The 26,680-nt window shown below is 32.8% G+C and overlaps 3 protein-coding genes and 2 pseudogenes across 3 annotated transcripts in view; 3 read left to right on the plus strand and 2 right to left on the minus strand.

Annotated features, from left to right (window-relative positions):
• The first annotated feature begins 4,918 nt into the window (after positions 1-4,918).
• On the plus strand, positions 4,919-8,986 carry LOC125852406 (putative late blight resistance protein homolog R1B-23; annotated as a pseudogene).
• A 2,997-nt stretch (positions 8,987-11,983) lies between these two features.
• LOC125852402 (uncharacterized) lies at positions 11,984-12,511 on the minus strand. The gene has a single exon (XM_049532141.1). It carries the CDS (start codon positions 12,509-12,511, stop codon positions 11,984-11,986), a length of 528 nt encoding a protein of 175 aa, XP_049388098.1.
• Positions 12,512-13,090: 579 nt separating this feature from the next.
• On the minus strand, positions 13,091-14,415 carry LOC125852403 (sphinganine C4-monooxygenase 1-like; annotated as a pseudogene).
• Positions 14,416-14,595: 180 nt separating this feature from the next.
• LOC125852407 (putative late blight resistance protein homolog R1B-13) lies at positions 14,596-15,321 on the plus strand. Its single transcript, XM_049532144.1, has one exon. The coding sequence runs from the start codon at positions 14,596-14,598 to the stop codon at positions 15,319-15,321; it is 726 nt and encodes a 241-aa protein (XP_049388101.1).
• A 9,527-nt stretch (positions 15,322-24,848) lies between these two features.
• The window catches only part of LOC125852405 (late blight resistance protein R1-A-like), a 5,087-nt gene continuing 3,255 nt past the window's right edge, over positions 24,849-26,680 (plus strand). Inside the window, exon 1 of the mRNA XM_049532142.1 lies at positions 24,849-26,602. Within this exon, the coding sequence (XP_049388099.1) occupies positions 24,849-26,602 (1,754 nt within the window). The remainder of the gene's footprint in view (positions 26,603-26,680) is intronic.

Consider the following 26,680-nt stretch of genomic DNA (forward strand, 5'->3'; position numbering starts at 1 on the left):
GAATAAAAGGCTAGACAATTTACATAATCTCAAGAGTATCCAATTATGAATAGATGTTGTAATCATTAATATGATGCAGTTAGAGAACATTTTTACGATGATAAATACTACTCTTAGATATCCTACATAAAAATGGCCCTACATATTTCCACGTTGTATAAGTAAGATAAGTTACCATTATTGTCATCAGATTCTTTATGGTAGTAGTTTTTTTCCGATTTGACAATATTCATGAGTTATGCATTTTTTTTTTCACATGAGTGATTTTAAAAGTAGGAAATTTGACTTATAAAGTTGAATTGCATACTAAAAAATCACCCAAAAATTGAAAGATTTTTAAAATTTTAGTTAAACACTGATCTTACTACAGTTTTTTATGCTAAAATATCAATATTCGTTCTAACAAAGATTTAAAAAGTTGAACTGAAAAGAAAAACAAATATGAGAACCATTCATATTAACTTAATTAATTAAAGAATGTTATAGTATATCTTTGAAATTAAATCTTACTATTATATAAGAATTCACAATGAATTTGCATCGAGAAACCTTTACATTTGTAAAGTTAGCTCTTGAATGCTATATATACATATACGATATAAGTAACATTTGTAATATGCGAAAAGAGATATAATTTATTTTATTTAAAATACTACTTTAAATGTATTTATTAAATCACTTTGTTGGACTACAATAAATATTTATTCAAATATTTTAACATAATAAAATCATCCACTTTATGGTACTATATTGATATATCATCGTTGTTGTTGTTGTATAAATTAAAACAATTTGAAATATCTATCCAAGGTCCTTCAATTTAATAAGCTTTATAATTTAACATTGTCGTTCTTTGTTGTTTTACAACTTTGCGATTGAACATCATGTTTGTGGATATAAAAAGTATAACAAACTTTTATTTTGTTTTATAACACTAATATGTTATCAATCGATGTAACTTTTTTTTAAAACTATATACTTATTGACATAGGGTGCATGCACAAAGCGCGTGTCCAGGAACTAGTATTATTATAAGTGGGAAGATCTTAACTTCAAAGTTGAATTACGATTTTACCCTTTCACTAAATTTAAATATTATTAAAAACTAAAACACCCTTTTACATTAAAGAACAAAAATGTCCTTTGAATTACCAAACATCTTAATATGACACACATATTTAGATTTTAGTCAGAAACTTTACATATCCCAACATTAACCTATCTAATTCTCATAGATATTATGCATATCATTAATTTTTAAATCACTTTTATAATTCCTGACTTGTAATTATACATACCAAAAAATTATTTTCAAAATCACTTTATATTAATGCATACACTAATTTATATGTATAATTGTTGATGGATGATTATTGGTGGATGTAATTATATTGCTCATCACATTCATTATATGTTAATGCATACACTTAGTTATTCTAATGTATCATTGTTGATGGATGTAATTGCTCATCACATTTGCAACAAAAAAAATAGGTAAATCTATTTATGCTTTTGTTAGTTATTGAGGAAGATCCTCCATTCTTTTACATTGGAACTATTTCTCTCATTATTTTTTGTTATTTAAAAGTTTTAGAATTGATTAGCTAATTTATTGTTTTTATTCTACTCTATTTCATCTTATTTTCGAATATTTGTGGGAAGAACATATTGTACATCTGAAGCTATATAATTTATTGTGATGTTATAATAGTCTTACAGTATTAATAAAATTCAAGTTTTTTCGCCTAATTATTCAATGTAATGGATATTGATAATTTTTTATATATACTCTTCAAACATTATGTGACATCTTCACAACTAATAACTCATATGAAATCTACGTATCAAAATGATACAATTTCTTAAAACTATTTGATATGATTGTCAAATTGTCCATTTGATGTTAAGCTTTAATTTGGTGTTACACTCCTTCTCTTGTCCATTTTAAGAAATTTCTTTAGAAAATAAAGAAAAAAACGGGCGTACAATAATCTATTTCATAAACTATTACTACCTGTTAGAATTTCTTAATCTAAATGCATTTTAATTTACCTTCAAAGATTAGTCAAATCTACTTTAGGAAAGTAAGACATTACAAACATATATTTTGGGACGGAGGAAGTTTCTCTATCACAACTAATTACTACGCACTTACTTTTTCCCCTTCTACTTTTAGGCAATTCATCACATACATACTGTAATTGGTCTACAAATATTTATAGTACTAAGTAGCAAAAAGTACATGTATATTTTTAATTCTAAAATTCAATTTTTTTAACATAGAAATCTTGTAGTAATTATAAAGGGCAAACATGCGACGCACGTTATCAAAAACTAGTAATGTACATATAAGAGTAGAAATAACTCACAAGTTTATCTGTATACCTCCTAATATGACCACTGTTTTCTTGAGGAGAACAGTTCAGCTGATTGCTGCAATGGTTGGACCCAACCAGAGGCGAATCCAGGATTTTTCGAACATGGGTGCACCAAGTAAAATGTATTGAAGTGAGAATTGATCCTTAATCCTCAAGGTCAAAAGCTCAACATTTAACCATGTGGACCTTTTAGACTTCTTGTAGTACGGGTGCAAGAATATAATATTATACAAAATCTTAAAAAATATACATATAAAATATCTAATTTTACGAAAAGACCACGGGTGCGATTGCCCTTTTTTTTGGCTCTAAATTCGCCACTGGACCCAACAGATCAGTCCAAACATCTTGCATCATCTTGAAATTAATACGAGTGTTCAAGTGTATGTGAATTTCTGTTATCGCCTCATATATATACATTTTTCATTCTTTTTTTACAGACTAAAAAAGGAAACTACATCACATAAATTAGGACATACAGAACAATATTTTACATATATATAATTTGGGTGTGGTCCATGACCATATATATTTTGAAAGAAACTGCTTTGTAAATTCCAAGTTGGAACGACGTTTCTATGGCCAATGTTGAAATACTATTCTAGTCCTGATTAGGAGACTTGATGTTTTTTTCATATATAGATAAGTCCCTTTGAGAAGTAGAAAGGTTAAATTAAAGATTAAGATCCAAAAACTAGTAATGTACATTTAAGATAAGATGTTTTAAACCATTTGGTATTCGGTATACAAATTTACGCTTAAAAGACCAAATTGGGAGGAAAGTCGAACGAAAAGCCTTAGGACAAACTAATTAAAGTATACTCTTTGTTGAACCAAGTCTTTCAACAAATTAATTTATTAAGCCATCCCTTCGTTGGTACCAGTTTGCATAAAGTAATTGTCTTTGTTTATCAGTACTACATCTATACTTTCTCCTTCCACTTTTATTTGTCATGTTCCATTTTTAAAAGTTAATTTGACTAGTTTTCAAAGTTAAATTAGATTACATCAATTCGATATTTTAAACAAAATATATAGATATTCAAAAATTATACGACAAGTACAATAAATTGTAATTTTTTGCATATCAATATGATGAAAAAATACATCCTAAAATATTAGTCAAAGTTTTTATAGTTTAACTCTGAAAAAAGAAAATTATAATAATTAAAAGTGAACGAATGTAATATAGGACGAGACTTTGTGTTTAGGTAAAGCAATTAGTAAGTACAGTTTCCTGGAAAATGCACTCTCATCAATGTGTTAAGTATCTTGACTTACAATGGTCTTTGAAAATGTAAAATACATTTGACTTACATCGGTCTTTGAAAACAATAGTATAAATTACTCTGTATGTTCTAGTTTGTTTGTCTTACTTTTTTTTTTTTTGATTTTTTTCAAAAAGAATGTATCTTTCATTTTTTTTTGTAACTCTATAATTTTAACTTTCCACCTAACATATTTACGACCACAAGATTAAAGAATATTTTAGGTACATTCTACATAATTTAGTTAAGGACTACAAGATTCAAAAGTTTCTCGTTACTTTCTTAAACTACGTACCATATCAAAATTAGAAAAAATAAAGGAAAAAAATACACAAATTGGACTCATTAGGCAAAGTATTTACGTAAATTAGACTCAACTCAATCAATATATTTATCCAGATTGGACTCACATCCCAAATTATTTACCTGACTGCCCCATTGTTCTATTCACTGAACCACTGTTGATACCATCGGAGTATAAATATACTTTGATGGTATCTATATACTCTAAAAGTATCAAGTAGTAATTGAACAATTTTTTTACCGAAACATTGTCTCTTTCTCGTTGATGCCATCATATTAATATATATATATATACACACACTCTAATGGTCGCAGGAGTAATTGTGTAATGTTTTTACTGAAGCACTGCTTCAATTAACTATTAAACACGAATTAATAGTTAATTAAAGTTGGAAATTTGGGAGTTCTTGTTGTTCTTCAAGTGTTCTTGAGGAGCAAGACACAAAAAGAGTACATTTGATTCAAATTTTCAATTGAAAAGTGTTAAAAGTTGTTTGGGATCTTGTTTAGGTAAAAATGGTTTTGCAAAACTTGATTAAAAAATAATGGCATGGTCCGCATGGATGAACCTTTTTTCAAATGACAGTACATAGATAAGCCAAATTTTTAACGAATGAGCTTTTTCTTAAATTTTAATGACATATTTGAGTTTTTTCCATAAAATTAATAAAAATTTAAATAGACAAAACACCTTTTAGACTTCTTGACAAATACTTTTAAATATTCTTTGGCACTTTATCTTAGTATGCCAGCAATAACTTTGTATTTTGTTTGGCTGCCTCTCACTTTATTTGTCTGCCTTCCTTAAATACTTTCGAATATTCTATGAACTTTATCATAGTATTCCAGCAATGACTTTGTATTGTATAAAGAAACTATACAATGCTCTGAGGTGAGAAAGTGAAGAAAGAAACTACAGTACTCTGTATTGCTCTTCTTTCCCAGTCCACAACAGTTTTAATTCTTGTGATGTATTTCAACAATGAATTGTCTGATCTGAAAGATTGTCTCCTTAACGCGCTGCAAGATATATCTAAATCGGATGTTGTAAGGGATCGAATAAATTTCTTTCTATGGGAGTTAAAATTTCTTGATTGTTTTCTCTATTTGAAAAGCTTCCCTTTTGCAAGTGAATGTGGTATGCTAAATGTCTCACAGAAAATGATAGAATTTTGGAGAAGTGAGTACACTAGAATACTTAGCATTTGTCCAGATTCAGAAAAAAAATACAGGAACGAGAACGTGCGTACGTGGAGTCTGTATTGTGAAAAAGTTAGGGTTGCTTTCGATTCATTTGGCTACTGGAAGGAGGTAATTTGGAAGACGAAGCAAGAATTCAGAGCCCAATACTCCTTTCCAAAAACATCACTTGCAGCCAACAAGGTGGATGATGTTAATATGCATAGCCCCAAATTTTTGATGGAAGTCATCGATGTTTTTGTGGAGAACCTCAATGTTCTAATGAAGATCAATGATCCATGTTCGTCGCTTTTTGTTCCAGGACACATAAAAGAACAAATAGAACAGGTGTTAAAGGAGTTGAAGTTATTGAGATTTTTTGTCTGCTTTGTTTCAAGCAAATGTATAGAGCCTCAATATAGACGTACTACTTTTTATACTCTCGCTTTAATTGAGGCTAGCCACAACGCAATGGTTGTGTGGTTGCATTTGCCAGTCTATGGCAACGGAAATCAAGACTTGGCTCCAACTGAAGTCAGTAGCTGAGAGTGGCATTGTGGAGATTCCAACACACAGTCTGACAGTTGGTTTGAGTGATCAAATGGCTAACCTTCAGGAGATGCTCTGCCTTCTAAGAGACAATCTCATTCATCTGCCAATACTAGATCTGGAATTTCATCTTCAAGATATGGATTCTGTTATTGTTGATGCCGGACTTCTTATTTACTCATTATATGATATTAACGGGGAGAAGGAAGACACAGTATTGTATGATATGAACCGAGCACTTGGTTTTGATCTTCCAAGAAACATTGAGCCTATCAAGGTGATGGTCTACCTCGTCATGCAGAAGGCATTTCAATGTAACTTGCCAAGGGTTCATGGACTAGGCTATGTCGATTTTCTATTGAAAAATCTGAATGATTTCCAAGGCCGTTATTCAGATTCAGTGGCTTTCCTCAAGAATCAACTTCAAGTAATTCAAACGGAATTTGAGAGCTTGCAACCTTTCCTGAAGGTTGTCGCAGAAGAGCCGCACAATAAGCTCAAGACACTGAATGAAGATTGTGCTACACAGATAATTAGGAAAGCATATGAGGTGGAATATGTAGTTGATGCTTGTATTAACAAAGAAGCTCCTCATTGGTGCCTCGAGCGTTGGCTCCTGGATATCATAGAGGAGATTACTTGTATCAAAGCAAAGATTCAGGAAAAGAACACAGTTGAGGATACAATGAAGACTGTCATTGCTCGTACATCATCACAATTGGCAAGGACTCCAAGGATGAATGAAGAGATTGTTGGGTTTGAGGATGTCATAGAAAATTTAAGAAAAAAACTACTGAATGGAACCAAAGGGCAAGATGTCATTTCAATTCACGGCATGCCAGGTTTAGGTAAGACGACTTTAGCCAACAGACTCTATTCCGACAGGTCAGTTGTTTCTCAATTTGATATTTGTGCACAATGTTGTGTGTCTCAAGTATATTCGTATAAGAACTTGTTATTGTCCTTGATACGTGATGCTATTGGTGAGGATTCTGATCAGCATAGAGAACTTCATGACAATGAATTAGCTGATAAGCTTCGCAAAACCTTATTGCACAGAAGGTACCTTATCCTTGTTGATGATGTGTGGGAAAATAGTGTTTGGGATGATTTAAGAGGTTGTTTTCCAGATGCCAATAACAGAAGCAGAATCATTCTAACGACAAGACATCATGAAGTTGCCAAATATGCTAGTGTTCATAGTGATCCCCTTCATCTTCGTATGTTTGACGAAGTTGAAAGTTGGAAGTTGCTTGAAAAGAAAGTGTTTGGTGAACAAAGCTGCTCCCCTCTCCTAAAAGATGTTGGGCTAAGAATAGCAAAAATGTGTGGACAACTCCCTCTTTCAATTGTTTTGGTGGCTGGTATTCTGTCAGAGATGAAAAAGGAAGTAGAATGTTGGGAGCAAGTGGCCAACAATTTGGGTACCCACATTCACAATGACTCAAGAGCCATTGTAGACCAAAGTTATCATGTTTTACCCTGTCATCTGAAGTCTTGCTTCCTTTATTTTGGAGCATTTTTAGAGGATAGAGTGATTGATATTTCAAGGTTAATAAGGTTATGGATAGCAGAATCATTTATAAAAAGTTGTGAAGGCAGGAGCTTGGAGGATATAGCAGAAGGTTACTTGGAGAATCTTATTGGAAGAAATCTAGTAATGGTTACTCAGAGGGCCGATTCAGATGGTAAGGTCAAAGCATGTCGCCTTCATGATGTATTACTCGATTTCTGCAAGGAAAGAGCGGCTGAGGAGAATTTTCTACTATGGATAAATAGGTAATATGATAAGTAATTGTAATTTCAATCAATCAAGTATTTCAAGTTATATCTGAAAATTAATGATATGATTTTGCTAATTGATATATTCACAGGGATCAGATTACCAAACCTTCTTCCTGTGTTTACTCTCACTTGGCCTTCACTGATATGAAGAATCTTGTAGAATGGAGTGCGTCTTGCTCACGTGTTGGCTCTGTACTTTTTAAGAATTACGACCCATACTTTGCTGTTCGTCCCTTAACCTCTCGTGCTTTATCAATTTCATGCATTTTATTAAATTTCAAGTTTCTAAAAGTATTGGATATGGAGCACCAGGTTGTTATTGATTCTATTCCAACTGAGCTCTTTTACTTGAGGTATTTATCTGCACACATTAAACAGAATTCAATTCCTTCAAGCATATCCAATCTTTGGAACCTTGAAACTCTTATATTAAATGCTATACCAGCTGCGACAGAAAACACACTATCACTACCTAGTACAGTTTGGGATATGGTTAAATTGAGACATCTGCATATTCCTGACTTCAGCCCAGAAAATGAAGAAGCATTACTCGAGAACTCTGCAAAACTTTATGATTTGGAAATGCTTTCCACTCCATATTTCTCTCGTGTTGAGGATGCAGAATTGATGCTGAGAAAAACACCTAATCTTCGAAAACTGATATGTGAAGTTGACTGTTTAGAATACCCCTCTCAGTACCATGTGTTGAATTTTCCAATACAGCTTGAAATACTAAAGCTTTATCGATCAAAAACCTTTAAAAACATCCCGTTTTGCATCTCTGCACCAAATCTCAAATACCTGAAACTCTCTAGGTTTTACCTGGATTCTCAGTACTTATCAGAAACTGCTGATCATCTGAAGAACCTTGAGGTACTCATACTGTCCTTAGTTAAATTTGGTCATCATAGGGAATGGAAAGTGAGCAATGGCAAGTTCCCTCAACTCAAAATCTTGAAATTTGTCCTTGATGAAATGGATTGTAGCTGATGATGCCTTTCCTAACCTTGAACGATTGGTTTTGCATGGATGTCGAGATCTTAAGGAGATCCCTTCTTGTTTCATGGACATCCTTTCTCTGCAGTACATCAAGGTAGAAAACTGCAATGAGTCGGTTGTCAAGTCAGCCATGAATATACAAGAAATACAAGTTGAAGATTATCAAAATACTAATTTCAAGCTCATTCTCATCAAGGTACACTACTGAAAAAAGCTTTATTCTGCATGATTTTGATGAATCAGAAATGGCCTAAATTTTATGAACTGTTTTCTCTGTATCTTTACCTGGTGGCCTTGTTTTACATTTGGGTTTTTCTCTTGGTTTTCTTGCAGAAATAGACATACCCAAGGCATTTAAAAGATTAGTTTCTCTTCCAGGTACTACTTATTTTTTTTTCTTTCTTTCCTCTTTTTGAGTACACCGAATAGATAGATTCATCTTTTTTGTCTTTTCGATATGAAAGGGATAGAATCAATTTCAACTGATATGAAAGAGAAGAAACTTACTGTGACCAGAGATGTGGAGAAACTGAGAAAGCGTGGCATGCTCCAACAAAATGCTGTGCTCTGGTGAACTCAACCATGATGGATTTCCAAATATACTGTGACCAGAGATGTGGAGAAACTGAGAAAGCGTGGCATGCTCTAACTAAACGCTGTGCTCTGGTGAACTCAACCATGATGGATTTCCAAATAATGACAGGGTTGTATTCCCAACTTGTCCACACAAATGTGCTATACTCATTTTGCTTACTGTAATACCATTTCATGACACACACACAAACATTAACTGCAGTAAAGTTTTGATGGATCAGTAAATCTGTGTTCAACCCATTGTAATCCGTTCAAATTCAACTCAAAGGTATCCAGAGTGTGTAGCTGGAGCAATTTGGAATATCACAAGTAATTTCTTTATGAGTTATTTTGTTTAATAAAGATTCTGTAAAACATCCAATGGCTGTTGCATTCATTGTAAACTAAATACATCTCACAATGTAACTATTGAACAAATTTTTCATTGAAGTCCTTGAGGTTTGATGTAAGTCATTAGATTTTACGGATCCTGAAGTGAATGGTTTCATCCTTTTCTATTTTCTTATGAGTTCACCAAAATGTTGTGATGCCACTCTGCTACATGTTAGAGAAATGAGAATGTTAGCACCCAAGAGTATGGCCTAGCAATCAATCAATGAAGCAGGTGAAAACAACAAAAGTGAAAAATATTAAGAGATTTCTTCCCATCCATCTAAGTACCGCTAAATAGAGATACCTGATACCTCTTTGGTTGGAAGAAGAAGGTACTCAGTAAAATGGTCGATGTGAGCTCAATACCATCAATAACAGCCCACAAAAAAGAACAATGAGAAAGTCACAATAAATGTCCATATGCTTGGAACTAAAGAATTCAAGGCACACAATGTATTTCAGTAATCTTTTATCTCTGCCTGCAGTTGAATATACCAGATATCAGATCTGAGACAGTGTTTAAAAAGGAAACTATTATTCGACCCTATTCCTTTCTCAAACCTCGAAACCAACACCAGTTATACAACAATATTGTCAATTTTCAGCTGAATGCCTCTCAAAGTGAGAGAGTCTTTCCATTATATAGAGAAAATAAAGATTACACATCCCTAAAGATCCGCCATTCCTATCCCTAAAGATCAGCTATTCTATCTATACAAATCTGCCATTGAATCCCTCTAAATCTGCCTTGCTATCCCTCCGAATCAGCTATTCTATCTCAATATTTATTCATATGATTCTACAACAAATGTATATGATCATGCTAATTTATATCACAATATCATTACATTAATATATACAATCATTTAGTTGTCTATCATGCTAACATCCCCCCTCAAATTGATGCTGGTGGATCAAGAAGCATCAATTTGCCTACTAGAAACTGATGGCGTTGCCGTGCCATGGATTTTGTAAACGCATCAGCTATTTGAAGATCACTGGACACATGTGGAAGAGTAATGACTCCTTTATCTACAACTTCTCGTATATAATGACAATCCACTTCGATGTGCTTGGCCCTCTCATGAAAAACTGGATTAGTAGCAATCTGAATAGCACTTGTATTGTCAGCGTGGAGAGGAGTAGGATGAGATTGGGGAAATCCAATCTCAACAAGTAATCCACGAAGCCATACAACCTCGGAGCAAGCAGTAGACATGGATCGATATTCAGCCTCTGTTGAAGATTTTGACACACGATCTTGCTTTTTACTCTTCCAAGATATCAATGACTCTCCAAGAAACATGCGCCAACCAGAGACTGAACGACGAGTATCAGGACATCCCACCCAATCAGAATCACTAAAAGCATTAAGACGAATAGGAGAACCACTTGGAAAGAACAATCCACGAGTAGATGTTCCTAGAAGGTACCGAATGATGCAACGAACAACCACCAAGTGGAGATGATGGGGAGCTTGCATAAATTGACTAACTTGTTGAACTGCAAAAGAGATATCAGGCCGAGTAATAGTAAGGTAATTTAGACTCCCAACTAATTGTCGAAATATAGTTGGATCAGGAAGAAGATCGCCTTCCTCACGACGATATTTGACATTCATTTCCAGTGGAGTATCTACGGAGGAGGAAACTTGAAGACCAGCCAAAGAAATCAGATCCTGAGTATATTTGTGTTGGTTTAGAAATACACCTAAAGCAACATTATGAACTTCCAAACCCAAAAAATAAGTAAGAGTACCAAGATCTTTCATATGAAAAGAATCTTTAAGCTGTTGTTGGAGGCAAGTGATTAGTGAAGAATCAGTTCCTGTGATAATAATGTCATCTACGTACACCAAAAGAAGAACACAACCTGTAGATGTTTTCCGAAGAAACAAAGATGAGTCATATTTGCTCTGCTCAAAAGAAAATTGTAGCATAGTAGACCGGAACTTATCAAACCAAGCTCTTGGAGCTTGTTTTAATCCATACAAAGACCGCTTCAACTTGCATACATCTGATGTAGGCGATGAGAACAAACCAGGTGGAGGTTTCATATAAATATCTTCTTTAAGATCACCATGGAGAAAAGCATTTTTGACATTCATTTGATAAAGAGACCAGTTTTGTGAAGCAGCAATGGCAATAATAGTTCGTACCGTAGTCATTTTGGCTACGGGTGCAAAAGTCTCCTCATAGTCCACCCCATACTCTTGTCTGTTACCAAGAACAACCAATCGAGCTTTGTACCGATCAAGAGTTCCATCAGAATGAAGTTTGATCCTACGATTTTGAGGGCGCGTGGGACACTCTTTGATAATGTGTCCTTGTTGTTTACAATAATTACAAAACTTCTTGCTACAATTGCTAGCAATATGACCATATTTCTTGCAACTGATTGAGTTCTACTCATATCCCTGCCCTTTCCTTTACCTTGAGCAGCATGCAACAGTGACATCATTTTCTTTCTTAAAAGCATTTTGTGTTACAAGACGTTGCTCTTCACGAAGTAATTCCCTAAAACAAACATCCAAAGAGGGAGACGGGTCACGATTCATCAAGTTAGAGCAACACTCTCAAAGTCGGAGCGTAATTTCATCAAAAATTGGTCTCGCTTGCTTTGCTCATGAACTGCCTGAATCACTGATAGGGATTCAGTAGGTATTTTGGCATAGACAATATCTGTAAATTCAGCCCATAAGTTTTGAAATCCAGAAAAATAATCTTGAATAGAAAGGCCTCCTTGAGAGTAATTAGCAATTTCATACTCCAACTGAAAGCGTCTTGTGCTATTATCTTGGTTGTAAACCTTTTGTAAGTAATCCCACATGGCCTTAGCTGTCTTGTACGGCCAGAGATTAAGAACAATAAGAGGGTCAATTGACCCTAGAATCCATGTCATCACCCGAGCATCTCTAATCTTCCATTCACCTAGTTTTGTTGCATCAGTAGGAGCAGGATCGCTTCCATCTATATGGCCCCATAGTTCTTTGCCGGTGACAAACAACTGAAATTGAAACTCCCAAGAAGAATAATTTTTTCCAGTGAAATGAACACTGAAGGATTCAAAGTGATGTGAATTCATGCTTTTGAATAGCTATAAAACTACAAAGACTCAAGAAAGCAACTAGAATGACCAAGAACAAAATTCCCAGGAGGTAGCCAAAAACCAAGATTTTCAAAAAAAAATAAAAGGAACCACAGATGACTCTATGAAACAAGACAGCCAAGAGAAGGCTCTAATACCATCTCAATTTTCAGCTGAATGCCTCTCAAAGTGAGAGAGTCTTTCCATTATATAGAGAAAATAAAGATTACACATCCCTAAAGATCCGCCATTCCTATCCCTAAAGATCAGCTATTCTATCTATACAAATCTGCCATTGAATCCCTCTAAATCTGCCTTGCTATCCCTCCAAATCAGCTATTCTATCTCAATATTTATTCATATGATTCTACAACAAATGTATATGATCATGCTAATTTATATCACAATATCATTACATTAATATATACAATCATTTAGTTGTCTATCATGCTAACAATTATATGCAGAACCCTTTAACTATATACTCTATACAAATTAAATGAGTAACTAAGCATTTGAATAAGGCAAAAATTGCAGTGGTACATACTCTATGACAAACATGTACTAACAGTATTGTCAATTGCAATCTTTAACAGGCTTAGCTTCAAAACCTCCTTCCGGTCTCCTCTCAAGTTCATATGGCATGTAAGTACCAAGTATCCTATCCCATGTCACAAAGAAAGGCTGTGAATAGTTATACTTGGTCCCATAAAGCTGGTGATGGATATCATGGTAAGTGGAGTTGTTTTTAAAGAAGATATGGAAGAGATTTCTGGGCAACCATAGTCCGCAATGATCATCAACCGTCTTGATCATAGCAAATGAGAAAAATCAGATGGAGGTACGTGGTGACATGCCAGAGACAAGGAAAGCTAGAGCCCCGCCGATTGTGTCAAGAATCAGACCCTCCAAAGGGTGGTTGTACAAAGCTCCAAATGCATACGGAACAATTAGCCGGTGATGTTGATCATGGATATGTTTGTACAAGAACTTGTTTGGTGCATGTACCGATGCATAAAATATTGCCAAGTATCTAACATCAACATGGCAACAAAAAACTGTCTGCCAAGAACAAAGATTGAAGTGTGTCGATCCCCACAAGATTCACCATCATCTCCTGTGACCTGCTCCATATTAGTAGATAATCAGACAACAAGAATTAGTAAAAATACAAAGATAAAAATTGACATGATGTGGAACAAGAATATGAGAATCAGGTTCATGATTGGAACAAGATACTAAAAGTACACAAAACAAGTATGGGAAGTCAACTACTCATGGTATGTACTTAAGTTACATATCAGAATTCAGAACATACGAAAGGTGTACAACTTTTAACTCATTGATCAGAGACTAGTTGTATTCGGTATGAGCTTGCCCTCTCTTAATTAAACTTATCTATTTTCCTCTTGGGATCAGAAACGCTTACATTTCTGTTATCATAAATGATAAGTCAAGTGCTAATTTGTGGGTCCCAGAATCACAAGCCAACTTACCAAAGTGAAAGGGAACCAAAGCAGTGCATTAGTTGAGTCAAGACTCAAGAGATCCAACTAATGACCACCCATAAAGAGAAGTGCCAACAAATAAATTAAGTTTGAAGTAGAATTTTCAAGGGGTAGACAAGAATTAGGCTAAACTTTGCAAATTAGGCTGCAGCCTACACACATATCAACGCAAGCCAAAGGAAAGACAAGACCACATTGTTTTCTTTTTATATCTCTTCTTTGCAGGTTAGAGAAACGAATCTATCCCTCAACATATCCAAGCTCACATATTGCAGTTGAAAAGATTATCTCACAACTTACTTTAGTCCTTCCATAAGACCAAACATATGTGAAGTAGCACAGTAGAAAGCTAGGTAGACAAGGAAATGCAAAAGAAGAGCAATGATTCCCCATTTTACCACATTTCAAGTTTCTAAAAGTACTGGATTTGGAACACCAGGTTGTTATTGATTTTATTCCAACTGAGCTCCCTTACTTGAGGTATTTCTCTGCGCTCACTCATCAGAATTCAATTCCTTCAAGCATATCCAATCTTTGGAACCTTGAAACTCGTATAATAGTACAGTTTGGGATATGGTTAAATTGAGATATCTGTATATTCCTAACTTCAGCCCTGAAAATAAAAAAGCATTACTCGAGAACTCTCCAAAACTTGATGATTTGGAAACCCTTTCCAATCCATATTTCACTCGTGTTGAGGATGCAGAATTGATGCTGAGAAAAACACCTAATCTTCGAAAACTGATATGTGAAGTCCAGTGCTTAAAATACCCCCATCAGTACCATATGTTGAATTTCCCAATACGGCTTGAAATACTAAAGCTTCATTTATCAAAAGCCTTTGAAACTGTCCCCTTTTGCATCTCTGCACCAAATCTCAAATACCTGAAATTCTCTGGCTTTTACCTGAATTCTCAGTACTTATCAGAAACTGCTGATCATCTCAAGCACCTTGAGGTACTCAAACTGTACCGCGTTGAATTTGGTGATCATGGGGAATGGAAAGTGAGCAGTGGCAAGTTCCCTAAACTTAAAATCTTGAAACTAGAATATGTGTCCTTGATGAAATGGATTGTAGCTGATGATGCCTTTCCTAACCTTGAACAATTGGTTTTGCTTGGATGTGAAGATCTTATGGAGGTCCCTTCTTGTTTCATGAACATCCTTTCTCTCAAGTACATTGAGGTAGACATCTGCAACAAGTCTGTTGTTAAGTCAGCCAAGGATATACAAGAAACACAAGTCGAAGATAATCAAAATACTAATTTCAAGCTCGTCATCATCAAGGTACACTACTGAGAAAAGCTTTATTCTGCATGATTTTGATGAATTAGAAATAACGGCTTTAAACTTTATGAACTGTTTTCACTGTTATCTTTAACCCTCGTGGAGTCATTTGGGTTTTCTTGCAGAAAATGTTGTTGAAATTCGATACATCTCATGCTGAAGAGATACACGAGGCAGTTAATGTTGGGTTCGAAAGTGTGATTGGGCGTCATGCGGAAGCTTACAATTTGCAAATCATATTGCTTATAAATCAGATAACAAAAACTTATACTAAAAATCAAAATATTATTATATCAAAACTAATATAAAGAAAAATATTGAAACTTTAGAGAGAATAAATCTCCCATAAACAAAAGTCTTAAACGACTATATTGTGGATGTTATTGTTTTTGTGTTAGAAGAAACAAACCTATATTTATAGAGTCCTAAAACCTTTTCTTACTAGAAAAAGAGTCCTAAAAGGAGAGAATAAACCAAATATGAAAGAATATTATATTTTCCTTTCAAGAAAAGTAAAAACATTTATGGTAATGTTTTTTGTCTTTTCTTTCAGGAAAAATAAATCTTAAATTATGGTAAGAAAATCAGGGCAAAACCCTAACAGTTAAAAGATTATCCTCTCTTCCAGGTACAGATTATATTTTCTTTCTTTCCTTTTTTTTAGTACATCATAAAATTGATTCATCTGTTTTGTCTTTTTGATATGAAAGGGGGAAACTCAATTTCAATTAATAGGAAAGAAAAGATACTTGCTGTGAGTGGAGATGTGGATGCTGATGAAGTTTGATTGGTTGTGGGCAAACTAAGCAAGCGTGACATGCTGTAACGAAATGCTGAGCTATGGTAAACTCAGCCATGATGGATTTCCAGAAAATGACAAGGTTATAGTCCCATTGTAATTTGTTCAAATTCAACTCAAAACTCCCATTTATCACTCTAACTGATGACCACGTCTGCAAAGTAAATGGTTTTGTTGATGATTTTCAAAGCAAGGTTGAGGAACTAGTTACTTAAGCTAGGACCTACGACTTTTACCCATTTTCAACTGTGATTTTTGTTGTATGGAAAAATGGACATTTTTAAGGCAGTTCTCACACAAAGTTATAAATATCTATATAAAAAGAAAAAAAACAGTTGTAATTATTTATTGGCCGTAAACTAAAATCTGTATTATTTGTTATGTCTGCTTTACTTCTGTATTTTGAACTGCTTTGATATGCGTTACTTGATCCGAGGATCTTTTGGAAACAGTGCATCTACCTCTAGGTAAGGGTAATAAGATTTGCACACACTCTACCTACCGCAGACCCGTATCTGTGAGATCACATTGGGTATGGTGTTGGTTGTGATCTTAAACTAAAATGTGTATTCCTGGAGCTAAAAATTTGACACCAAAAAGAGAAAGATCATAACTTTGTGGGATCGTTTGTTTATGTATGTTATGTAGCTCTAAATATTCTGGAGTCTAGACAACTATAACTGTAATTTCTTTATGAGTTGTTTCTTATAATAAATTCTGTAAACTTCCTCCAGCTGGTGCATTCATTGTAATTTGTAAATTAAATACATTTCAAATCATTCACTCAGTCCTTTAATGTTTGTGGCTCCTGAATTGAATGGTTTCACCCTTCTGTATTTTCTTATGAATATACAACAATATAGTCAGTGTAATCGCAAAGGCCAAGGCCACAGGTGGGTTTGGAATGGTGGTGCTCTCAAATTTCTGCTGAATGACTCTCAAATTGTGAGTCTTTTCATTAAATAGAGAGTATAAAGATTACATATCCATAAAGAATCCATCATTCCAATCCCTAAACCTCAGTTATTCTATCTCTCTAAATCTGCTATGATATCCCTCTGAATCAACTATTCTATCACAATATTTATTTTCTTTGATTTTACAACAAATCTATATAATTATACTAATTTAGTAGCAGTATATAATTACATTAATATATGCAATCATTCACTAATAATTCATGATTTGTGAAGATAGAGACGTGGTTTCTGATAGACCTCAGCAGCCCAGATAGAGAAGCAGAGGCCTACTCAAAGGTGTACATTTCCTTTTTCACCTCCCAACAGAAATCTGAAAGACTAAACTGGAAGTCAGAGCTAAATACCCTTTTCCCAAAATACAAACTTTGTTTTATAACACAAAAGTCACTCATCTTTGTTGGTTCTATGCAATTTTGTTGATTGACAAAGTGACAGGAAAAAAGTAAGTCAAGTTGGTTCATAGATACACTATATCAAAGAGCCCGAATCTGTAGTAAGATAACTAATGAATAAAGACAAGTGTGCAACAACAAAGCAACAGATGATAGTTACTTCATTGAAGAGTTGAAGTTCGACTACAACACTACAGAGGCGAGGAGTTTGATTTGAAGGAGGAGTTTACTTGAAGTAGAACTCTAAGTAGAGAGAGTTTGAGTTTATGAGGAGTTTAAATTGAAGAATAACTCTCTCAACAGTTGTATGATTATATGTATTTTTAGTTTAGGATTATAAGATTCAAAAATCTTCTCTTTACTTTCTAAAATTTCATATCAAATTAAATCTAAAAAAAAAAAAAACGAAATGGAGGGAGTACTTAGAAATCAAAGTACAATGATATTCCTAAACCACTAGAAATTAGAGCAAATGATTATACTTATACTATTAATAATAAATTGCAACTACTCATTTAAGCGATAATTGCTAAACGTAGATGCCTTAAAGCTCAGAAATAAATCATTTCGTTTGTATTATGGATTTGGGCGACCCAAATGAATTTGTATCTGTTTTTTCTCATTTATCAATAAGAAGAAGTCCCGAAATTTCATTTTTTTAAAAACGGTCAAAAACATTTAAATTATCTTATTTTATGTTTGAATTGTTGAAAGTGTGAGTTTTCTATATGAATTATCATCCCACGGTTAGCAAAACACACCTAGACCAAATGTTTGTATAGAAATGCTTCTACGACCGTTTGTCCATAAAATCTTTGACCATTTGACATATACAATGACTCTATTAGTTAATACATTAAATTTTAAATATATTTTAAATTAATTTCCTTAAAATCCTAAACTCTCTCCTTTCAAGCTGGAGATATCGATGCCAAGGCAGAGACGAGACCACAACTAAAGAAGGTATAGAAGAAATGATGGACGTCCCGATTGGAATAGATTAATTTATATGGTGATAGTTTTAACTTTTAACCTAATATTAATTTATTTAGATTTGTCAAAGTGAAATTATTTTTCCATGTGGAGTGCCACGTGACAGAATTTTAAAACAAAAGAGAGAGTGCAATACATAGAACATCAGAAATTAGTCGAGAGGTGTTTCACTAACTATTGAGTGATAGTTCAAGGAGAAAACTCACACTTTTAATAATTCAGATATGAAACTTAAAAAATTGAATAGTTTCGATATATTTTTTATCCTCAACTCTTTTGTTAATAAAGGGGAAAATAAGCCCTATTATTGTTCGTCAAGAATAGACAAATGCAATTTTTGGTTTCCGGCCATTCCAAGACCAAATTAGTCATTTTGGAAAGTTGAACTTTGTGCAGATGGATCAGACTCGGTTAGTGTTGTTGGATGGGACGGGGAACTATGTATTGTATGTCAATTGCTCTTCTTTCCCAGTCCACAACAATTTTAATTCTTGTGTCAACATTTAACCTAATATTAATTAATTTATTTAGATTTGTCATAGTGAAATTATTTTTCCATGTGGAGTGTCACGTGATAGAATTTCAAAACAAAAGAGATAGGGCAATACACACAACATCAGAAATTAGTTGAGAGGTGTTTCGGCAACTATGGTGTGATAGTTCAAGGATGAAACTCACCCTCTTAACAATTCAGATATGAAACTCAAAAATTTAAATAATTTAGGTGTATTTTTGACCCTTAACTCTTTCGTTAATAAAGGGGAAAATAAGCCCTATTATTGTTTGTCAAGAATAGACAAATGAAAATTTTCGTTTCCCGCCATTCCAAGACCAAATTAGTCACATTTTGGAAAGTTGAACTTTGTATAGATGGATCAAACTCGATTAGGGTTGTTGGATGGGACGGGGAAGTGGATCGGGTCGGGTTAAGATAGAGGAAATGGAAGGGGGGGCTCACAACCCAATTTAGGGTTCGGAGATGGCACCGGTGCCTTTTCTATACTCAAACCTTCCAGTCTTGCCCCCCTACCTTTGGGAGTGGAGTCATGAGGTGGAGGTGAATCTTTTTTGGCGTATAATTACTTTGTACATACAAAATTAAAATTATTTTTATGTATATATAGTAATTGTTATTTGCCCTCTTCAAAGGTTTACATCTCCATAATTTCATTAGGTCATTCTTTTATCTTAAATCCGATGAATGAATTGAATAAATTGGTGGACGGCCTCAATTTATATATTTAAGTATTTTATTTTTAAAAAACATCTTAAATTAAATAAGTTTTAAAAATATTCGTAATAACCAACGGTAGGTCAATTTTTAAGTTTCTGCATTGTTTTTAATTTTAATTTTGTAGAAAATCGACGGACAATGTTGATTAGTTGATCGATTTTTTGCCCAAAAATTAAAAAAAAAATACAGAAACGTGCAATTTATGCATCTCACTTGTCAAATGTAATTAATTGCAATTCAATATTTAGTTGTAAACCAACACTATTGTTGCAAAAATCAACTTTAACTGAGCTATAATATCTGTAACAAACTGACTAAATACATACTAAATATCCATCAAACAATCTAAAAGATCTACCAAAGTTCATTCATTTACAAAACATTCAATTACCAAATAGTATTAAAACTATCAAGTCAATAATATTCCTAATTAAGGTATCTAGGCAACGTTTAAATAAACCGATGGACAGTGTCGGGTTTTTTTTTAAAAAAAAAAAAAATTGACTTTGTTCGTTGCTTTCTAATATTTATATTTTCTCCCAAAAAAATCGTTTGCAAAATTTATGGACCATCTCAAAAAATTTATCCCACGCAAAAAATCAAGAGATGTCCCTTAATTTATTATAAAAATATATATTTTTTAAAAAATAGAAAGGAATAAATGGATGGACACGTTAAGTGTGGCCTCAATTTATAAGAGCGATTATATCCATCGATTTTGACCCAATTTTTTCAGGATTATATCATTAGTTATTGTTCTTATCTTGCAGTACTTATCCTTTCATAGTTGTTCTTGGATTTTATTTTTTTGGAGCAGTACATATCACAATTGAACTATTTAAACAATTATTGCCAGCTGTTACAATTATTTCAATGCCCGTAAGTCATATCATCGATAGGGGCTGAGCTAAAACCTACGGATTGGACGTAATTCAATAATTTTAATTTTAATTATGTGTATATCAAAAATTTATTTAGTTTGTATAAATAATATATTTGGAATTCAATAAATTAAATTAACTTTTTTTAAAATTTATAAATTCTAAAGTTAACTTTGCGCTTTACCTGTCTGCCTTCCTCGAATACTTTTGAATATGCATAATGCTTAACATGTCTTTTAACTTGGTCTTATTTTATATTTATGTCGTTCAATTTGTGTGGACACAAGTAGACATGTAAATTTGTATAACGTTAAACAAGTAAACACATGAGTCCACGTGACATAATACACACAGGGCAATATACTGGATGCAAATTATCATGTAAGATGTCATGTAGGACATGTATGCTTATTTGTTTAATTTTATACAAGTTTAAGTGTCTATTTATGCGCAATCAAAATTGGAGAACATAAATGTAAATCGAGATCAATTAAAGGATATATTGTAAAACACCTTTTGAATAATTCTTTGGCACTTTATCTTAGGACCCGTTTGGTAGGCGATATTAAATAGAATAATCCATGGATTAAAAATTAGTCCATCTAATACATTGTTTGGTTACTTCATTTAATTTTAATCCATGAATTGCTTATCCACCATATGTGGTCTTATCTTATCCCTAGAAAATGGAGTGATAACTAATCCAAGATAAGACCCCTAAATGATTATTTTATTATGAAAATTTACAAATTTGATGTTTTATGAAAAATTGGTATGAACATTTTTATATGACCACATAGTAAGAAATTATTTACTTTATAATACAGAGGAATAGTACTTAAAATAAGTTATCACGCCAATTAACCATATATATCATAATATAAAAAGTTTTTTAAAAAATCACGTAAATCTATTACGTAGGTCTTAACAAACCATTAATTTAGAATTACCTTTAGACCTATAAAACTCGTTAGTATGTTGCAAAGATAAAAAATTATTCTACATTTGTTTAATAGATATTTTTGGTTTAATGATAATTTCACACTACAAGAAAAAGAAAAAAAATCTATACAAAGTGTAATATCTCATTAAAATGGACTAATTATTAGTCTATATTCAAAACATTCAAGAAAAAATGTGATTGAAAATGTGGGTCCATATTAAATGTCATATCATTAGGATACACATGGCATTTAGGATAAGATATTTGATTATTTTATCATTACATAGAAACAAACATTCTAGAATATCTATGAAATGACAAATTTTCCCTAGGTCCCCTCAACTTGGCTCTTCTACCTAATAGAAATATATAAAAATGTTATTGTGCTTTATGTATGAAAGAGCTAAGAACGACGCCATATATATCATCTAAGATAAAGATGTTTTAAACCATTAGGTATTCGATATATAAACGTTAAATAAAAAATTAAGGTTAAGTGATTCAGAAACAGAGTATAATGATGACTATCAAGAGGAACAGTATAGTAGTTGGGAGGAAAGTCCTTGGAACAAATTAATGTATACTCTTTGTTTGTTGAACCAAATCGTTCAACAAATTATATTTTATTAAGCCATCCCTTCGTTGGTACCAGCTTGCATTAAGTAATTGTCTTTGTTTATATTGATATAATATAATAATGCATATAAGACGACACTTTGTCTTTAGGTAAAGCAATTAGTAAGTACAGTTTCCTGGAAAATGCAGACTTACATCGGTGTTTGAAAATAATTGCTTTATCTGTTTTAATTTATGTGATATATTTTATTTTTTAATAACAAATAATATAAGTTTAATCAAGAATTTGCTCGAAATCTTTAATTTTTTTTAAATGAAATTTATATATTTATAAACTATATATATAAAAAGTACTATAAGTTTCAATAATTGATAATTCAAAATATTTTAAAAATATATGAAAAAATTACGTTAAAAATAGACTTATTTGAATATCAAAATTCAAAATGTGTCACATAAATTGAGACAGAGAGAATAGTTTATTTGTCTTACTTTTCTTTTTGGGCTGTTAAAAAAAAAGTATCTTTATTTATTTTTTTGTAACTCTTTAATTTTAATTTTTGACCTAAAGAAACTATACAATACTCTGAGGTGAGGAAGTGAAGAAAGAAACTATAGTACTCTGTATTGCTCTTCTTTCCCAGTCTACAACAGTTTTAATTCTTGTGTCACAAGGATGTATTTCAACAATAAATTGTCTGATCTAATAGATCGCCTCCTTAGCATGCCACAAACCCAAAAATACTCGGAAGTTGTAAGTGATCAAATAAATTTCTTTCTATGGGAGTTAAAATTCCTCGATTGTTTTCTCCATTTAAAAATCTTCCCTTTTGCAAGTGAATGGTATGCTAGATGTGTCACAGAAAATGATAGAAATTTGGAAGCTTCAGTGTCCTAGAGAACATATCATCAGAGAACCTTATCGTATTTATTGAATTCATATTAAAAAAAAATCATTAGACAAAAGGTACAATATATGTGTATGATTCATTGTAATATTTTTTTTGGTTAAATGATTCATTGTAAAATAAATTCAAGAATCCAATGATTCATTGTAAAAAAAATTCATTATACATAATGTTCATTATTTCTTAATAATCAAATATTATTCATCGTATCTTTACTAAAAACATTCAATGTATGATGATGAGATAATAAACTATATAAGAAATAGAAGAAATTTCATGAAACCATATCCAAAAATGACTTCTTAGTTAAAATGTGTCAAAAAATTAACAATGACAAATCAAATACATTATCTTATTTCTTTAAATTGTGTTGGATATATTTGTACTTTTAGAGAATTATTAATTTATAATATCAATGAAGCCATATATTTATATAGGAGTCTTCTGAAAATATATTATCGTATTATCTTATCAAAATGGGTGATTTTTTCCATTGGCCCAAGTCGGGATTGAAGAGAAATATTATCTTAAAGAGATTATTAATTTATCGAGTATTAATTTAATGATATTTAACTGTAATTTGAGTGTGGTCCATGACCATATATATTTTGAAAAAAAAAACTGCTTTGTAAATTCCAAGTTAGAACGACATTTCTATAGCCAATGTTGAAATACTATTCTTGTCCCGATTAGGAGACTTATTATATTTTGTATAATATAGATAAGTCCCTTTGAGAACTAGAAAGGTTAAATTAAAGATTGAGATCCAATAATGCATATGAATATTTGACTTTTTCCACAGGAGACCATATATATATATAAGTTACCAAATCAAAGACTCAATGTACAAATCTCTAAAGTAAATTTGTATGTCTATATACAGTCTCTTTGAAAGCCCAATTTGTATAAATTATTTAAATGCAGCGAGATATACAAACGGAAATTAGCATANTAAAAATTGAATTTATTATTTAAATGAACTAAAGATAATAAAATTCGAGAAAAATTGTAGTGCTGATACTGGTCGTTTTTTCTTCTCCTATTATATATAGATAGATAATATCAATGAAGCCATATATTTATATAGGAGTCTTCTGAAAATATATTATCTTATTATCTTATCAAAATGGGTGATTTTTTCCATTGGTCCAAGTCGAGACCGGAAAAAAATATTATCTTAAAGAGATTATTAATTTATCGGGTATTAATTTAGTGAGATTTTACTTAATTTGGGTGTGGTCCATGACCATATATATATTTTGAAAAAAAAAACTGCTTTGTAAATTCCAAGTTGGAACGACATTTCTACAGCCAATGTTGAAATACTATTCTTGTCCTGATTAGGAGACTTATTATATTTTGTATAATATAGATAAGTCCTTTTGAGAACTAGAAAGGTTAAATTAAAGATTGAGATCCAATAATGCATATGAACATTTGACTTTTTCCACAGGAGACCATATATATATATAAGTTACCAAATCAAAGACTCAATATACAAATCTCTAAAGTAAATTTGTATTTCTATATACAGTCTCTTTGAAAGCCCAATTTGTATAAATTATTTAAATGCAGCGAGATATACAAACGGAAATTAGCATAGCAACTGAAACTATAGATATAGAACGTAATTAGGGAATAACTTTGTTTTTTGTTTGTCTGCCTCACATTTTATTTGACTGCCTTCCTTGAATATTTTGAATACTAGTCTTTGGGAACGTGCTTTGCACGTTTGTCCCATATTATTATTATTATAAAACTTCTTTATATTGTANACTATAATACTCTGTATTGCTCTTCTTCCATAATAGGTCTAATTCTTGTGTCACAAGGATGAATATCAACAATGAATTGTCGGATCTGGAAAATCGCTTCCTATATAGGACGCTGCGAGTCCAGAAATACTCGGATGTTGCATGGGATCGAATAGATTTCTTTATATGGGAGTTAAAATTCCTTGATTGTTTTTTCCATTTACAGAGCTTCACTTTTGCAAGTGAATGTGGTATGCTAGATATCTCACAGAAAATGCTAGAAATTTGCAAGAGGTTGTGTGCATCACGTCCATACAATGCATTTGCATACTGGAAGGAGGTAATTTGCAAGAGGCTGTGTGCTTTTAGCATCCAGCCAGATGATGGATTTGCATACTGGAAGAAAGTAATTTGGAAGACTAAGCAAGAATTCAGAGCTAAATACTCCTTTCCAAAAACACTACTTGCAGACAACAAGGTAGATGATGATACTAATCCCAAATTTGTGATGGAATTCATCGATGCTGTTGTGGGGCATCTCAATGTTCTAGTCAAGATCAATGATCCATGTTTGTGGCTTTTTGTTCCAGGACACATGAAGGAACAAATAGAACAAGTGTTAAAGGAGTTGAAGTTATTGAGATTTTTTGTCTGCTTTGTTTCAAGCAAATGTATAGAGCCTCAATATAGACATACTACTTTTTATACTCATGCTTTAATTGAGGCTAGCCACATCGCAATGGTTGTCTGGTTGAATTTGCCAATCTATGGAAACAGAAATCAAGACGTGGCTTCAAGTGAAGTTAGTTCTTTGCTTTCTGATTTCATGGAAATGAAGATTAAGTCCATTCAGCCAGGCATCAGCCGCAACAATATTTATATTGATGTCTTGAGGGCGTTGAAGTCAACCATACCACATGCTCAAGATAAGCATGCAGCTGAGAGTGGCATTGTGGAGATTTCAACACACAATCTGATGGTTGGTTTGAGTGATCAAATGGCAAACCTTCAGGAGATGCTCTTCCTTCTAAGAGACAATCTCATTCATCTGCCAATACTAGATCTGGAATTTCATCTTCAAGATATGGATTCTGTTATTGTTGATGCCGGACTTCTTATTTACTCATTATATGATATCAAGGGGCAGATGGAAGACACATCATTGGAGGTTATCAACCGGGAACTCGGTTTTGATCTTCCGAGAAGCATTGAGCCTATTAAGGCGATGGTCTACCTTGTCATGCAAAAGGCATTTCATTGTAACTTGCCAAGGGTTCATGGACTAGGCTATGTCGATTTTCTGTTGAAAAACCTGAAGGATTTCCAGCAAGGCCGTTATTCAGATTCACTCGCTTTCCTCAAGAATCAACTTCAAGTTATTCAAACGGAATTTGAGAGCTTGCAACCTTTCTTGAAGGTTGTCATACAAGAGCCACACAATAAGCTCAAGACACTGAATGAAGATTGTGCTACACAGATAATTAGAAAAGCATATGAGGTGGAATATGCAGTTGATGCTTGTATAAACAAAGAGGTTCCTCAGTGGTGCATCGAGCGTTGGCTCCTGGATATCATAGAGGAGATTACTTGTATCAAAGCAAAGATTCAGGAAAAGAACACAGTTGAGGATACAATGAAGAGTGTCATTGCTCGTACATCATCACAATTGGCAAGGACTCCAAGGATGAATGAAGAGATTGTTGGGTTTGAGGATGTCATGGAAAATTTAAGAAAAAAACTACTGAATGGAAGCAAAGGGCAAGATGTCATTTCAATTCACGGCATGCCAGGTTTAGGTAAGACGACTTTAGCCAACAGACTCTATTCTGACAGGTCAGTTGTTTCTCAATTTGATATTTGTGCACAATGTTGTGTGTCTCAAGTATATTCTTATAAGGACTTGTTATTGGC

This window comes from Solanum stenotomum, unplaced genomic scaffold (genome assembly GCF_019186545.1).
Source record: "Solanum stenotomum isolate F172 unplaced genomic scaffold, ASM1918654v1 scaffold34849, whole genome shotgun sequence".
Classification (NCBI taxonomy): domain Eukaryota; kingdom Viridiplantae; phylum Streptophyta; class Magnoliopsida; order Solanales; family Solanaceae; genus Solanum; species Solanum stenotomum.